The sequence below is a fragment of the Carcharhinus amblyrhynchos genome, chromosome 19, assembly GCF_965287045.1.
Source record: "Carcharhinus amblyrhynchos chromosome 19, sCarAmb.v2.hapA, whole genome shotgun sequence".
NCBI lineage: Eukaryota > Metazoa > Chordata > Chondrichthyes > Carcharhiniformes > Carcharhinidae > Carcharhinus > Carcharhinus amblyrhynchos.
Window position 1 is genome coordinate 48460124 of NC_137342.1, and position 17608 is coordinate 48477731.

The 17608-nt window shown below is 43.7% G+C and overlaps 2 protein-coding genes across 2 annotated transcripts in view; one reads left to right on the top strand and one right to left on the bottom strand.

Annotated features, from left to right (window-relative positions):
* upf2 (UPF2 regulator of nonsense mediated mRNA decay) overlaps positions 1-1186 on the bottom strand; it is a 166580-nt gene extending 165394 nt beyond the window's left edge. The window contains exon 1 of the mRNA XM_080207734.1: positions 869-1186. The gene's annotated coding sequence lies outside the window, so the exon portion shown is untranslated. The remainder of the gene's footprint in view (positions 1-868) is intronic.
* Positions 1187-1283: 97 nt separating this feature from the next.
* Positions 1284-17608, top strand: part of dhtkd1 (dehydrogenase E1 and transketolase domain containing 1) — a 58148-nt gene continuing 41823 nt past the window's right edge. Inside the window, exons 1-3 of the mRNA XM_080207743.1 lie at positions 1284-1575; positions 11580-11735; positions 14542-14753. Of these exons, the coding sequence (XP_080063869.1) occupies positions 1398-1575; positions 11580-11735; positions 14542-14753 (546 nt within the window). The 5' untranslated portion in view covers positions 1284-1397. The remainder of the gene's footprint in view (positions 1576-11579; positions 11736-14541; positions 14754-17608) is intronic.

The window sequence follows — 17608 nt, forward strand, 5'->3', positions numbered from 1 at the left end:
CTCCACCACTTCAACGGGCAGAGAATTCCAGAGATTCACCACCGTTTGAGTGAAGAAGTTCCTCCTCAACTCCGTTCTAAACTGACCCCCCCCCCCCCACTTATCTTGAGGCTGTGCCCTCTAGTCCTGCTGTCCTTTCTAAGTGGGAAGAATCTCTCTACCTCTACCCTATCCATCCCCTTCATTATCTTATACGTCTCTATAAGATCCCCCCTCATCCTTCTAAACTCCAACGAGTACAGACCCAGTCTATTTAATCTCCAGGCTATTATCACCAGGCTATTAATCCAGAAACTCAGCTAGTGTTCTGGGGACCCAGGTTCGAATCCTTATACGGCCAATGACGGAATTTGAATTTGATAAAAATATCTGGAATTAAGAATCTACTGATGACCATGAAACCATTGCTGATTGTTGGAAAAATCCATCTGGTTCACTAATGCCCTTGAAGGAACGAAATCTGCCATCCTTACCCAGTCTGGCCTACATGTGACTCCAGAGCCACAGCAATGTGGTTGACTCGCAACTGCCCTCCAAAGGCAACTAGGGGTGGACAATAAATGCTGCACAGCCAGTGACACCCATGTCCCACAAATGAATAAAAGAAAACACTGCTTAAAACCTAATTTCTTGATGAAACCTGACCACTTGTTCTAATATATCCCTATGTAGCTTCGAGCCAGGTTTTGTTTGCTGAGGGACCCATGAAATAACCATCGCCTTGGGTTATTTCATTACATCAAAAGTACTAATCAACACAAGTTGTTACGATTACAACAATTGATTTTGCCAGCAAACATTTTCATAAATAATAAAACCCTTCAGTTGTAAATTGCACGCATTGGTCGCACTGCTGTACTCACTGTACCTGCCCCGGGCATCTCTTTTCCAGCCAGGTGGTCAGTGCAGAACACTGGGGGCTGAAATTGGCCAATTCACAGTTGTGTCAAGTCCGAAACCCATCTGGTGCCATGCCAAACAACAGCATTAAAACAGGTCACTGAAAAAAAAAGAGTCTGCGTCAGTTATCTGCTCTTAGACCTGGTGTTGATAGACTGCTGCCAAGCAGAGGCATCTATCATTTTAAGGAAAGTGCTTAATTTTACTCTCAAATCTACATTGCCGTTTGGTTTAAACCATACAATCCTTGTTGGCTAAAATCTGTAGTTGCCAGAGCTGCCTGCCCGGGAGGAGCTAGCCCTTTTTGCCAGCATTCCCATGAGCTATAACCTATCATAGTGAAGAGGTGGTGCCTGTATTTTGCGCTCTGACGTCCCTCTGTGAATCCATCTGCACATGTCTGTCTTGAGAGGCTGAGTTTCGGTTCCACACTCCCGGATCCACACTCAGGGACAGTCCCTTCCTTGTGTGCTTCTTGTTTGGTGGGACAAGGAACGATGTCGGCGTCTCTGCTACACTGGACGTTAACGGGGGGTGCCCGGAGGTCAGTGAGGGAGGTGGGCTGCCTTCTGGGCTTGCGGCGCCGGTACCGCAGCGAGAGGGGAGTCTATGGTTACAAGCCTGCCAGGAATGACAGTGCTCTGAAATTAACCAGGGAAGAAGACCCAACTCAAGGTCAGTTGCGAGGATTTTAAAACCCCAGGTTTGGGCTTTTTCTTTGGTCGGGGGGGAGGGGGTAGTTTTACAGTGAAATTGTCAACACAAGAACAAGGATTTGTGAAGCCCCTGACCGTATCAGTAATTGTGAACTTTGGAACTTTTGGTAACAAAGTGACAGCTCACGGAGGGGCTTCCTTGCCACTTCTCTCCCACACTGATCCTTTAAAGGAATTCATCCTTCCTGTTGCAAATGGCTGCCTCCTGGATTAAACTGGAAAACTACACCTCCAGAACAGAGCTCAGGTCCCCAGCATAACAGCAGTGGCCCCTTGTCTTCGAACTTGTTGTGTGGAGAGAGTGTGCAAGGTGTTGTTTTCTTTACCTGTGCACCAGGCAGGTGGTTCGAGTCTTCCTGGTGATGGGTGGGTGTCTGCCTTTGGCAGCTTGCCCCCTCTTCCTTCCAAAATGGAACAAGCTGGAAATTAATACAGTCACCCCGGCAAAATGTCAGAAACAGATTTTGAATGATTGGATTGCAATAGGCATTTTAGCTGCAGCCCGGAGGGCTAAATAGAATCGTAGAGGTTTACAGCATGGAAACAGACCCGTCGGCCCAACTTGTCCATGCTCCCCTTTTTTTAAACCCCTAAACTAATCCCAATTGGCCCATATCCCTCTATACCCATCCTGTCCATGTAATTGTCGAAATGCTTTTTAAAAGACAAAATTGTACCTGCTTCTACTACTACCTCTGGCAGCTTGTTCCAGACACTCACCACCCACTGTGTGAAAAAATTGCCCCTCTAGACACTTTTGTATCTTTCCCCTCTCACCTTAAACCTATGCCCTCCAGTTTTAGACTCACCTACCTTTGGGAAAAGATATTGACTATCTGGCTGATCTGTGCCTCTCATTATTATATAGACCTCAATAAGATCATCCCTCAGCCTTCTACACTCCAGAGGAAAAAGTCCCAGTCTATCCAGCGTCTCCTTATAATGCAAGCCATCAAGCCCCGGTAGCATCCTAGTAAATCTTTTCTGCACTCTTTCTAGTTTAATAATTTCCTTTCTATAATAGGGTGACCAGAACTGAACATAAGAAATAGGGGCAGGAGTAGGCCATCTAGCCCTTCAAGCCTGCCCCGCCATTCAACAAGATCATGGCTGATCTGAAGTGGATCAGTTCCACTTTCCTGCTTTCTCCTCATAACCCTTAATTCCCCTGTCTATCAGAAATCTATCTACCTGTGACTTAAATATATTCAGCAAGGTAGCCTCCACCACTTCAACGGGCAGAGAATTCTAGAGACTCAGCATCCTTTGAGTGAAGAAGTTCCTCCTCAACTCTGATCTAAACTGCCCCCCCTTATTTTGAGGCTGTGCCCTCTAGTTCTGCTATCCTTTCTAAGCAGGAAGAATCTCTTTACCTCTACCCTATCTTTCCCCTTCATTATCTTATATGTCTCTATAAGATCCCCCCTCAACTGCTGGTGCCATGTGCACAGTAAATCCTTCAGTATGATTGTTGCAGCTACCAAATTGCCTCAGTCAACACTCCCATAGTTACCTGAATAACCACACCCTTTAACAGTGGCACCCTTTAACAGTGCTTTGCCGCCACATGATGTTTTTGCAGTGTTATATTTCACCCGGATATTCTTAGCTCATAAAAGACACTCCCTGGCTGGAGGTGTTAATTAATCAGCAGGTCAGATGATCCAAACAAAATTGAGCAAATTGAAGAGATGTTGAGAGCTGATCCAATATAAGTTTTTTTTGATAACTCAGTGGGTGAAAGGATAGCCTGTCACATTCATAAGGATCAAGAAAGTATTAGGTTTGATCTATGCCATCTCAGTTGGGATGGTAATAGACAGACTACAGTGCATTTAGTTGTGTGTTGTCACCTGATTATCTATCAACCTACAGATTAGCCACAAGTGACTGAAAGTATAAAAGACTTGACGAAGGCATAAAGGATACCTTTATACCTTCTCTAAGATAACCTTGTGTATCTCTTAGAGAAACTCAAGGCACAGCCTCAAAATAAGTGGGGTGGGGGCCAGTTTAGAATAGAGTTGAGGAGGAACTTCTTCACTCAAAGGGTGGTGAATCTCTGGAATTCTCGTTGAATATATTTAAGTCACAGGTAGATAGATTTCTGATAGACAGGGGAATTAAGGGTTATGGGGAGAGACCGGGAAAGTGGAACTGATCCACTTCAGATCAGCCATGATCTTATTGAATGGCAGGGCAGGCTCGAAGGGCTAGATGGCCTACTCATGCTCCTATTTCTTATGTTCTTATGAGTACAGACCCAGTCTATTCAATCTCTCCTCGTAGGCTAACCCCCTCATCTCCGGTATCAGCCTAGTGAACCTCCTCTGCACTCCCTCCAAGGCCTATATATCCTTCCGCAAATGCGGTGACAAAAACTGCACACAGTACTCCAGTTGCGGCCTCACCAGTACCCTGTACAGTTGCAGCAAGAACTGTACGCAGTATTCCAAGCATGGGCTTACCAATGTCTTGTACAACTTCAACAAGGCATTCCAACTCCTGTATTCAATGTTCTGACCAATGGAACCAAGCACGCTGAATGTCTTCTTCTTCACCCTGTCCACCTGTGACTCCATTTTCAAGGAGCTATGAACCTGTACCCCTAGATCTCTTTCTTCTGTAACTCTCCCCAACGCCCTACCATTAACTGAGTAATCCCTACCCTGGTTCAATCTACCAAAATGCATTACCTCGCATTTATCTAAATTAAACTCCATCTGCCATTCATCAGCCCACAGGCCCAAATGATCAGAAGCCCTTGCAATCGGAGATAACTTTCTTCAGTGTTCCACTATGCCACCAATCTTGCAAACTTACTAACCTTGCCTCCTATATTCTCATCCAAATCATTAATATAAATGACAAATAACAGTGGACCCAGCACCAATCCCTGAGGCACACCGCTGATCACTGGCTTCCAGTGTGAAAGACAACCCTCTACAACCACCCTCTGGCTTCTGTCAAATGATGTGTGGTACTAATTACGAATACATATTAGTGAGTAAGGTATTAATGCAAGGTGTTTAAAATCAACAGCTTATTAGAGATTGCAGAGGTTGCCTTGGCAGGTTTGTATGGTGTCAGAATATACTACTATTTTAGGACTTTGTCTACCTTATATGCTGCAGGAAAGGATGCCCTGAGGCATGGTACACTGGGGAGACCATTGCAGACGCCACGACAAAGAATGAATGGACACCACTTGACAATCACCAGGTAGGAGTGTTCCTTTCCTGTCGGGGAACACTTCAGCAGTCAAGGGCATTCAGCCTCTGATCTTGGTTAAGCATTCTCCAAGAGTTCTTCTCATGTGTGTGGAACTTGGCTATCAGTTTCTGCTTGGCAATTCTGCATTGTCGTGTGCCTTGAAGGCCACCCTGGAGAATGCTTAACAGAAGATTGGAGGCTGAATGCGTGTGACTGCTGAAGTGTTCCCCGACAGGAAGGGAACACTCCTGCCTAGTGATTGATGCGTGGTATCCATTCATCCATTGTTGTAGCAACTGCATAGTCTTGCCAATGTCCAACATTTCGAACATCCTTTCCTGCATCAAATGAGGTAGGCAACGTTGACTAAGTTGCTTGTGTATGTATCCTGTATCTGGTGGGCGATGTTCTCACATGTGATGGTGCTGTCCATGTCGATGATCAGGCATTCCTTGCAGAGGTTGCCATGGCAGGATTGTGTGGTGTCATGGTCGCTGTTCTCCTGAAGGCTGGGTAGTTTACTATGATTATCCCTCTCTTCACTCGCACTGAAAAGGCTTGATTACCTGAAAAGACCTGCATTCCAACCATTATCTTGCAATTTTGTCTTTGTCTATATATGCTGTGTTTGTGAAACCTACCCCTCCATTCATCTGATGAAGGAGCAGCGCCCCAAAAGCTTGTGATTCCAAATAGACCTGTTGGACTTTAATCTGATGTTGTGAGACTTCTTACTGTGCCCATCCCAGTCCAACGCCGGTATTTCCACATTATGCTCACCACATTGGACAATGGAATAACTACCATTGAAACGTTTTCCATTAAATTGTCACATTTTCCATTAAGTTGTCACATTATCTGCCCTCTTCAGATAACTAATGGTCTCTTCTCATATCTTTGTTAAGTCTTGCTCTGAGTTATGTCACCACACTGCTAGTTAGGAGCCTTGCGATGATGACCTATTCTTCACTCTGCCGACTGGATTTACTTGCCTCATTGTCAGTACCAAAGCATGCTCTGTCTCGTTATTATCACATAGACATGGACCATTTTAGCCTCATTCTTCATCCTCAAATTTCTCCTGGGACAATCGTGGACTCTGACACAGCTGCCTTACCTTGAGCTCCACAGAGAAAACGCTTGATGGACTAAATGGCCTCCTTCTGCACTGTAGGAATTCTGTGATTCTATCAAAAGGCTGCTGGCTATATAGGATCTGTTCATCTCTTAGAATAGATGGAGGCAACACTGATCCAAACTTCTTTTATTGAGCATTATTTAAAATTAACGTGACAGAAGCGAAGAAAATTGATTTACGAGAGAGAAAAGTGAGAGAGAAAAGAGACAGAGTGGCAGAAGCTGATCCCAATACAGACTTGATCCAAAATCTTGGACAGAACAGAACTCAGCTGAACAGATAACTCTTACTACAATAAATGAATTCTTATTGTGTTATTGAAAAAGCTGGACACACATAGTCTCCAACTTACATAAACAATTGGCAGCTGTGTGGCCATGAAAAACTTTGTTTAGCCTCATTTCTGCTAACACTGTATTTTGAAAGAATGCAATCAATTTCTAAGCTCATCCCAAAATTTCCAGCTGAGTTCTCAAGTCTTTCAAATGAAGTAAACCTTACAAAGGATCCTACAGTCTACCTAGCAATAGTGTACACTATTGACCAACATGGTTAAAAGTAAAAGAAACAGTTTGCCGTTTGATCCTTTAGTGGATGCCTGATCTCTGTCAGGACACTATCAGAGAACAAAAGTAGAACATGCTGCAAATTCCCAGCAGGTCAAGTAGCAACGGTGGAAAGAGAAACCGAGTAAATATTTTAGCCCAATGGCCTTCCTTCTTATCTGTATACATCTAGAACTTTCTTCAGGGGCTCTGTTCAGAACGTTCTGACAAAAGATTATTGACATGAAATGTTCACTCTCTGTCCATAGATGTCCATATCTGATTTCCAGCATCTGCAGTATTTTGCTTTAGTATCTGCTTCATGGCCGTTCTTCATGCCGGCATTAGGGAGAGGAGAAATTAACCCATTTTGCTGTTTTATGATCCACTAGCTCATCTAGATAGATGATCTAGATAGGCTGGGCGAATGGGCCAGGAACTGGCAAATGGAATTTAATGTTGGCAAGTGCGAGGTGGCCCACTTTGGTAGGAATAATGGTAGGAAGGACTATTACTTACGTGGCGAAAAACTGCAGCAGGCGACGGTGCAGAGGGACCTCGGGGTCCTTGTGCATGAGTCGCAAAAACCCAGCCTGCAGGTGCAGCAGGTGGTCAGGAAGGCGAATGGGATGCTGGCCTTCATAGCGAGGGGGATTGAATATAAAAGTAGGGAGGTCTTGCTGCAGCTGTATAGGGCACTGGTGAGGCCGCAGCTGGAGTACTGTGTGCAGTTTTGGTCGCCGCACTTACACGAGGATATTTTGGCCTTGGAGGGAGTGCAGAGGAGGTTTACTAGGCTGATACCGGAGTTGAGGGGGTTGAGCTATGAGGAGAGGCTGAATAAACTAGGCTTGTACTCGTTAGAGTTTAGAAGAATGAGGGGAGATCTCATTGAGACATATAAGATGATGAATGGGATGGATAGGATAGAGGTGGAGAGACTCTTCCCGCTCAGAAAGGACAGTAGGACTAGGGGGCACAGCCTCAAGATAAAGGGGGGGCGGTTTAGAACAGAGTTGAGGAGGAACTTCTTCACTCAAAGGGTGGTGAATCTCTGGAATTCTCTGCCCGTTGAAGTGGTGGAGGCTGCCTCGCTAAATATTTTTAAGACGCGGGTTGATGGGTTTTTGATAAGAGAGGGGATTAAGGGTTATGGGGAGAGGGCGGGAAAGTGGAACTGAGCCATGACAGATCAGCCATGATCTTATTGAATGGCGGGGCAGGCTCGAAGGGCTAGATGGCCTACTCCTGCTCCTATTTCTTACGTTCTTATGCTCTTATCTACACGTAGAGCAAGGACAGGATCAGATGTGGTTGTGACGCCCTAAGGTCGTGTAGGGCACAGAAACAGTTTACATGCATAAAACAAGGGGAAAACCTCAAAATCTGTTACAGGAATGTTGCTGTTGAAAGTCATGAAATGGTTTGTAGTTGACTTCAGGGCAGTGTTGAGTGAGTTCAAAAATAGACTGATGAAAAGACCCAAGAACCAACCAGCAATGAAGGAAAAAGAGGAACTATTTAAATAAACTGCATTTCTCCATTTGGCTTTTACAGAGAAATTTTAATGATCACGTGGTGTTGTTGTAAAGCACTTTACAGCTAAGGAGATACTTATGAAATTTGATTTATTATTGTCACATGTATTGGGATACAGTAAAAAGTATTGTTTCTTGCGCACTAGACACATAATGCATATCATTCATAGAGTACATAGGGGAGAAGGAAAGGAGAGGGTGCAGAATATAGTATTACAGTTACAGCTAAGGTGTAGAGAAAAATCAGCTTAATGTAAGGTAGGAAATGTGGTCACTATAGCCAGCATACTCACATCAAAAATCCCACAAACAATGTGATAAATTATTAGATTATCTGGGTAATGTTGGCCATGACCTTCAGAGAATTTCCCTATCTTTGTAAAAGATCCTATGGTATATTCATCCATCTGAAGGCAGGCAAGACCTTAATTTAATGTCTCATCACAAAGAAGTCCTCCCAATAATGTAGCACCATGATGGCATAGTGGTACTGTTACTGGACTAGTAATTTAGAGGTCCAGGTTAATGCTCTGGGTCAAGGGTTCAAATCCTACCATGAAAGCTGATGGAATTTAAATTCAATAAATTAATTTAGAATTTGGAAAAAAAAAAGCTAGTCTTATAATTGTTTCACAAACCCCATCTCGTTTGCTAATGCCTGTTAAAGAAGGAAATCTGTTCGTAACTGGTCAGGTCTATATGTGACTCCAAAACCACAGCAGTGTGATTGACTCTGAAACGGCCTAACAAGCCACTCAGTTGTATAAAGTGTACAAAAAGGAATGGAACTGGCGGACTGTCCAACATCGACCTCGACACAGGAAAAGATAACCGCAAACCCTTTTTACTAACAACTGGGAGCTTGTGCCAAATTTGGGACTAGTCTCATTGACTAGTCACACTTATAGAATGATACTGTACAGACATGACGATAACCATCCCGGGATAATCCCTGTCCCATCTAAAGGACAGACCCACCAGATATGCAGCACATTGTGTTATAAAGTTTGGCAGGAGTTGCCCTGAGAGTTCTCGACGTTGACTGTGGACTCACGGCATCAGGTCAAACTTGGACAAGGAAACTGCTGGTTATGACCTGCACGCACCCCTCAGCTGATGATTCAGTACCCCTCCATGTTAAAGCATTTGAAAGAAGCACTGATGAGGCAAGGGCACAGAATGTATTCTGTGTGGGTTTCTTCATCACCCAAGATCGACTTGGTTAGCACCACCACAGACCCAGCTGATGTAAAGGACATAGCTGCTAGTTTGGGACTGTTGCATTTACCCATGACAGTGTTGGTAGCAGTGACCACTGCACGGTTCTTGTGGAGACAAAGTTCCATCTCCATTTTGAGGATGGGATTAGGGGTAATTTATCAGCTTCGACAGGTGACTGGCTGAGAGACAGAAGACAGGGAGTTGGAATCAATGTGTTTTTTTTTCTGGATGGCAAGAAATAACTAATGGGGTGCCACAGAGTTCGGTTCTTGGGACTCTGTTCTTTACAATCTATATTAACAATTTTGATACAGAGATAGAAGGCTCTATTGCCAAATTTGCCGATGACACAAAATTACGTGGAACAGTAAGTTGCATTGAGGAAGTAAGGATAAATAGGTGAGCAGAATGGGCCAAAATATGGCAGATAGAGTTTAACGTGGATTAGTGTGAGATCATGCATTTTGGTCAGAAAAATGGGAAGGCAACTTATTATCTTTATCCCCATAACTCTTCATCCCCTTATTAATCAAGAACCTATTTATCTCTGTCTTAAAGATACTCAATGACCTCCACAGCCTTCTGCGGCAAAGTGTTCCACAGATTCACCACTCTCTGGCTGAAGAAATTCCTCTTCATTTCTGTTTTAAAGGATCATCCCTTTAGCCTGAGGTTGTGTCCTCTGGTTCTAGTTTTTCCTAATAGTAGAAACATCCTCTCTACATCCACTGTCTCCAGGCCTCGCTGTATCCTGTAAGTTTCAATAAGGTCTCCCCTTATCCTTTTAAGCTCCAACAAGTACAGACTCAGAGTCCTCAACCGTTCCTCATACAGAAGCTCTTCAATCCAGGGATCATTCTTGTGAACCTCCTCTGGACCCTTTCCAGGGCCAGCACATCCTCCCTTAGATATGGGGCCCAGAACTGCTCACAATACTCCAAATGGGGTCTGACCAGAGCTTTATACAGTGTCAGGAGTGCATTGCTGCTCTTGTATTCTCGCCCTCTCGACATGAATGCTAACATTGCATTTGTCTTCCTAACTGCCGACTGAACCTGCATGTTAACCTTCAGAGAATCTTGAACAATGACTCCCAGGTCCCAAGTTTCTGATTTTGTAAGCATTTTCCCATTTAAAAATAGTCTATGCCTCCATTCCTCCTTCCAAAGTGCATAACCTCAAACTTTTCCACATTATATTTCACCTGCCACTTCCTTGCCCACTCCCCCAACCTGCCCAACTCCCTCTGCAGCCCCCCTGCTTCCTCAATACTACTTGTTTCTCTACATATCTTTGTATCATCTGCAAACTTAGCAACAGTGCCTTCAGTTCCTTCCTCCAAATCGTTAATGTGTATTGTGAGGGTAGTGCAGTTAATGTAGTTTAAATGGATTTCAGCAAAGCCTTTGATAAGGACCCATGTAGGAGAATTATAATGAAAGCAAATGCACATGGAAAACAGAGTATATTCAAAATTGGCTCAGTTGTAGGAGACAGAGGGTGAAGACAGACAGCTGATTAGGTGACTGGAAGCCAGTGTCCAGTGGCGCACCATAGGGATCTGTGCTGGGTCTCCTATTATTCATCATGTCTATAAACAACATAGATGACTATGTGGCGGAGGTGGGGGGGCATAGAATTAGTATGGATGACACAAAGATTGGCTGGGTGATTAACATTGAGGCTGAGTATCTTGAGCTATAGGAAGATATAGAGGAGATGGTCTAAGGACAGATAAATGGCAGATGGAATTTAACTTGGAAAAGTGTGAGGAATGAGTAGTTTTGCAAGGAAGTATTCGATGAATGGCAGGACACTAGGAAGTTCTGAGGAAAAAGGGAACTTGGTGTGTTTGTCCATAGAACTCTGAAGGCAGAAAGACATGTTAGTAAGGCAGTGAAGGAAGCATATGGCACACTCACCTTTCTTTATCAATCAAGGCATAGATTATTAAAGCAGGAGGTTGTTGGAGTTGTACATTAAGGCCACAGCTGGAATACTGTGTGCAGTTCTGGCTGTCAGGATTATAGGAAGGATGTGATTGAACTGGGGGGGGGTGCAGAGGATGAGCTCAACCTGGCACTTGCAGGCAGAGGGAGGCATTTGACAATGTTCAGCAAAACATTGACCATTTTAGAAATTTCTCTTTATATGTAAGATCTTTTTATACATAAGATCTCCGCTGAAGCTGCTGCACGAACTTAAAATGAATTTTTGAGCGCGTGGATAAATTCTTATTGCTGCATGTAGTCTGCCAGTTACTAGTTAAAGGCCCGAATATCAGTGTGATTTTTGTTTCACTCTCCAGTTGACCATGGTTTACTACGTCTAGTGACTGCATATCGTGAACATGGCCACAAAGCTGCTAAAATCGACCCACTGAATCAAGGTGCGATAGAGATGATCCCTGAAATCCAGGTTTTAACTGAAGCACTTCAGGGTCACGAAGTGTTCCGCACAAAAGGCAAGTGTCTACTTTCTAGAAGAAATTAAGACTAATTTCTCACTTCTTCTACCTAGATACAGTCAAGATTGCAGAAGCATGATATTTTACATCTCTCATCCAAAACTGGATGTAACTTTACAATGACAGACACACAGCCCATGATTCCCTCAAGGTCGATGTGATTGATTTTGGATTGTTGTATGTGGGTTGGAGAATGGGTGGGTTTCTAGGGAAAGAACTCTTTCAAGCAAATGAGTTATGAGGAGAGAGAGAACATTAACCTAAAATATTACTTAAAGGTAAATCCAGACAATAGGATTGTCTATTGACCCATCTGGTTCACTAATATCCTTTAGGGAAGGGAGTCTGCTGTCCTTACCTGGTCTGGTCGATGTGTGACTCCAGAGCCACAGCAATGCGGTTGACCCTCATGCAATTAGGGATGGGCAATAAATGCTGGCCAGCCAGCAACACCCATGTCACACAAATGATTAAACAAAATTTAGATTGACATTTTTTTCCGCCACTGTTAGACAATTAAAATATTCCTAGTGCAAACCACATTAAACATTTTTGAATAATTTATCAGCTAAGGTGGTGAAGTTATTGTTATTACTTAGATCCTAAACTGGGGAAATTGGGGATGTGTTTAATAAGCAGAACAGTCCTTTTTATTTTGTGCTTATTCCATTTGATGCTCATTGTCAGTTTCATCAGCAGGTTCCTTATCCTCGATTGCTGATTAGAAAATGATGGGCTTCTAAAGCAAAGGGTAGAAAACAATATAAGAGCAAGTCAGCCTAAGCTAATCTGTAGGCTGCAAACCTGGGTTCAAATCCCACTACAGCAGATGGTGAAATTTGAATTCAATAAAAAATACCTGGAATTAAGAATCTGCTGATGACCATGAAATCCATTGTCGATTGTTGGAATTATGGGGGGATTTGAACTCAGGATTGCAGCCTATGGATCATTATGTAATGGTGTTGAGCAAAGATTCAGGGCGAGTATCTGAGAAGCTATACCCTTTCTGGCCTGATGGAAGTCTTTACTACTGATTACATTACTAACCAATGCCATCTGTGAACACTGATTACACAGTTGGCTGATGAATTACAATCCATCTCATTATCTTTGAACCTGTAACCATGCCGACTTGTACACTGTGTGGCGGACCAAGGTGCAATCTTGTAGATAATTGATTTTCTGCATCAGTAATCTCAGCCATCAAGTCCTAACCTTGCTGCTGTTACAAACCACCTCCTAGCAGCTGGTTGGATTACAGGGCAGTGACAGAGGCAAGTTGATTCTTTGTCCCTTCAGTTGCAAATAATTTGTGGGCACTGAGGCGCAAATACACACAAACTCTTGGATAGATATATTCTTTGCTTAAGACAGTCAAAGATGATCCCAGGTTCAGCCTTCGATTTGTGTGATACTAACTGTGTTTAGCCGGTGTGAATGCCACAGTTAATTTAGCACCCTCAGGATTGAAAGATTCCTACTGCTAATCCTCCCCAACAATCTGCTTGAATTACCCATGGAAGAGCATTGCCTGAAGTCACCATATGAAAGGTGCAGTTGAACAGCCAACTAATACTCATTGCTGGAACTGATGTATGAATGATGATGACTTGGGTGATGCACCAGAGGACGTGGGCATCTGTGGATCAGTAATGCAAAATTAAATCAACGTCTTCAGGAGAGGGGAGGGAACAAGAGAGCATCTCGCAATAACCTTCCTTCTTCTTGGGAGGAAAACAATAAATAGTGACTGAGGAAGTGAATCCTCGATTGTACAAATGTGACAAAAGCTCCTTCCTGTTTTAAAACTTGCAAAGGAAAGAGAAAAACATGAAATATTTACTCAGTTTTGATTTGTGATGGTGTTACTTTTCCCAGTGAACCAGCAACAGAGAAACTGTCTGTGTGTTGGATTTATTATAGAAATTATTTGAGTGTAGTTATATTTTTTACTCATTCGTGGGACATGGGCGTCATTGGCTAGCCAGCATTTATTGCCCATTCCTAGTTGCCCTTGGAGGGTAATTGAGAGTCAACCGCATTGCTGTGGCTCTGGAATCACATGTAGGCCCGACCAGATAAGGACAGCAGATTTACTTCGCGAAAGGACATTAGTGAACCAGTTTTTCCAACAATAAACAATGGTTTCATCAGTGGATTCTTAATTCCAGATATCTTATTATTGCATTCAAATTCCACCACCTGCTGTAGTGGGATTCGAACCGAGATCCCCAGAACATTAGCTGAGCTTCTGGATTATTAGTCTAGCGATGATATGACTAGGCCATTGCTTCCCATGTAAACATTTTGATACCAATAATGTCTGAGGCTCTATACCCTGCTATACATAGCTAACACTCTCTTTAATGGGAGGGCTTTGTTAGAAATCAGATGTGACACAATAAAAACCAGGAACCGTATGCACATATGACAGTGCCCACTCACTGTCTGCTTCCTGGAATTATTCAAAAGATGTGTCCAGAACCTAAGCAAGCCTCATATGTTTACCATGGCTTAATATTGTGATATGAATGTAACTAAAATGATCTCAGTGAAAGAGATAAAAATGGTAAGACTTGTTAGCCCACTGCCCTCTTCCTTGTGATGGGATTAAGGTTCCATTCAGCTGGCTTGGATTTATAATTCTTGCTACGGATAATCTCATGGAAGATTTTCAAATGGTAACATTCCACAATAGTAAAATATTCCCATGTGAAAGTGGATAAAGCAAATACTAAGTGGTAAGGACCAGTGGAGACATCAAATAAACATTAAAGAAATATATTGCATTATCTTTCAGGAATATTGAACTTCAGGAAGGAGGAAGCCACCTTCGAAGAGGTGTTGGCCTACTTGGAGCAGACTTACTGCGGGCACATATCTGTCGAGATTGGCCAGCTGGAGACCATGGTAGAGAGGGAATGGTTTGCTCAACGGTTTGAGCAAGCAAAACAAGAAACATTAACCCCAGAGGAGAAGAGCCATTTAGCAAAACTGATGCTGGAGTCTCAGGTAATGAGTGTTCAAACTAAGTGGAAAATGGGATAAGTAGTGTTATTGCCGTTGGGAGCGGAAGTGATTTCTGCAAGTCATGTAGTCGTTTGATTTGGGTCTTATCATTTTCTCAGAGCCACCCAGGTGTTTCCAGTTGGGAACAGTTCACTTTACTGTGTTATCACAAAACATATCTTGAAAATTGACATTATAGAAGTTCCCGAAAGGATTGAAACCTTTCATTTGAACAATGCAAATACAGTGCAATAAAGTAGTTTTGCAAGAAGCTTTCCTACAGTGTTTGCACCAAGCACTATTATGTAATTCTCTAATAGAAAGATATCCTCTTCCCAACTGTGCCCCCCTCACTATCACCTTTGAACAAAGTCATTGTCCAATTGAAAAGGATTTGAAAGCAACAACCTACATTAAGTTGTGCTGTACAAATATAACAAAATACTCAAGCTGCTTCAAGAACATTGCAAAGTGATATGGCATTGAGCAACATGATGCAATATTAGGTTAGCTGATCCAAAGTTTGGTCAAAGAGATAAGTTAAAATCTAAGGAGTGCTTAAAGGAGCAAAGCAGGATAGAGAGGCAGAGATGTTTAAAGAGTGATTTCAGAAGCCTACAGTCTTGGCAGCTGAAGGCAAGATTGCTAATGGAGAAACAATCAAAATGGGGAATGCTCAAGGGATCTCAGAGCTGTGGGGAAGACATGGAGAGGGGTGAGGTCACAAAGGGATTTGAAAACAAAGATGAGCAGCGTAGTGGCACAGTGGGTTAGCATTGCTCACAGCTCCAGGGAACCTGGGTTCAATTCCCAGCTTGGGTCACTGTCTGTGCGGAATCTGCGTGTTCTCCCCGTGTCTGTGTGCGTTTCCTCCAGGGGCTTCAGTTTTCTCCCACAGTCCAAAGATGTTAGGTTGATTAGGGGGCAATTTAGCACGGCCAGTGTTCCGGGATGTGTATGTGTTGGAAGGCTTAGCAGGGTAAATATGTGGGGTTTTGGGGATATGGCCTGGGTGGGATTGTTGACGGTGTAGACTCGATGGGCTGGATGGCCTCCTTGTGCAATGTAAGAATTGTATGTATGCATGACGGACATTGTAAACTTGAATTTCCTCAAAGGCAATGGCAGCGTGGGGGCCAGATTGGGAAAAGGATATCTTTCTATTAGGGACTAACAGTTCTTGGTGCAAAGACTGCAAGGACACTTCTTGCGAAGATGTTATTAACTGCAAACCAAGAGAGCCAATTAGGTCAGTGAGCACAGGGCTGATTGGTGAATGGGGTTTTCACAAGTTAAGACACAGACAGCAGAGTTTTGGATGATTTCAAGTTTACAGAGGGTAAAATGTGGCCAGGAGAGTATCTGAATATTGAGGCTAAAAGTAACAAAGGCACGAATAAGGGTTTCAACTGAAAATGAGCTGAGCTACAGGTGAAAACTAACTTAAGGTGAAACTGCTGAGCGGCAGCATGTAAATGGAGGGGGGGGGGCAAGGATAGATTCTTGGAAGATACGAGAGGTAACAGTATGGGAGTGGGAAGAGAAACTGTCGCATTGATTTTGACCACAGTCAGGTAAGAGTGGAACTCTGTAAGCTGGACAACAGTGTGGTATAGAGGTGTTGGAGGAGTGTGTTGTGTAAAAAGGTCAAGAAGGGTGAGAAAGGATAGTTTACCATTATGATAGTCATGGACGATGTTATTTGAGACTTTGATAAGAACTGTTTTCAGGTTGCGATCGGGGAAGAAACCTGATTAGAGGAATTCAAAGAAGCAGTTTCAGCAAAAGATGGGTGTGGATTTGAGGCAGCAACATATCAAGGAGGAGGGAAGAGAGACAGAAGATTGGACGGTAGTTTTGTAAAGAGGGCGAAGTCGAGGCTTTTTGAGGACAGGGGTGATGATGGCTGATGTAAAGATCAGCTAATGTGGAGACCAGGAGTGGGAGTTGGCGATCAGCTGTTTAATGAGACTCGGGGTCCTTGTGCATGAGTCGCAAAAACCCAGCTTGCAGGTGCAGCAGGTGGTCAGGAAGGCGAATGGGATGCTGGCCTTCATAGCGAGGGGGATTGAATATAAAAGTAGGGAGGTCTTGCTGCAGCTGTATAGGGCATTGGTGAGGCCGCAGCTGGAGTACTGTGTGCAGTTTTGGGCGCCGCACCTGCGCAAGGATATTTTGGCCCTGGAGGGAGTGCAGAGGAGGTTTACTAGGCTGATACCGGAGTTGAGGGGATTGAGCTATGAGGAGAGGCTGAATAAACTAGGCTTGTACTCGTTAGAGTTTAGAAGAATGAGGGGAGATCTCATTGAGACGTATAAGATGATGAATGGGATGGATAGGATAGAGGTGGAGAGACTCTTCCCGCTCAAAAAAGACAGTAGGACTAGGGGGCACAGCCTCAAGATAAAGGGGAGGCGGTTTAGAACACAGTTGAGGAGGAACTTCTTCACTCAAAGGGTGGTGAATCTCTGGAATTCTCTGCCCGTTGAAGTGGTGGAGGCCTCCTCGCTAAATATTTTTAAGAAGCGGGTTGATGGGTTTTTGATAAGAGAGGGGATTAAGGGTTATGGGGAGAGGGCGGGAAAGTGGAACTGAGCAGCGACAGATCAGCCATGATCTTATTGAATGGCGGGGCAGGCTCGAAGGGCTGGATGGCCTACTCCTGCTCCTATTTCTTATGTTCTTATGTTCTTATGTTCTTATGAGACTTGGGTTAAGGAGGTGGATCTCATGGACAGGATGAGCTCTGAAAGGGGAAAAGAGAAAGAAAGTAGAGAGAATTGATGGGGGTGGGATGGTTGTGGTGGTGGGCTTGGAGAAGGGAGGAATCTGGCAGGGATGGCTATTTGGATGGTGTT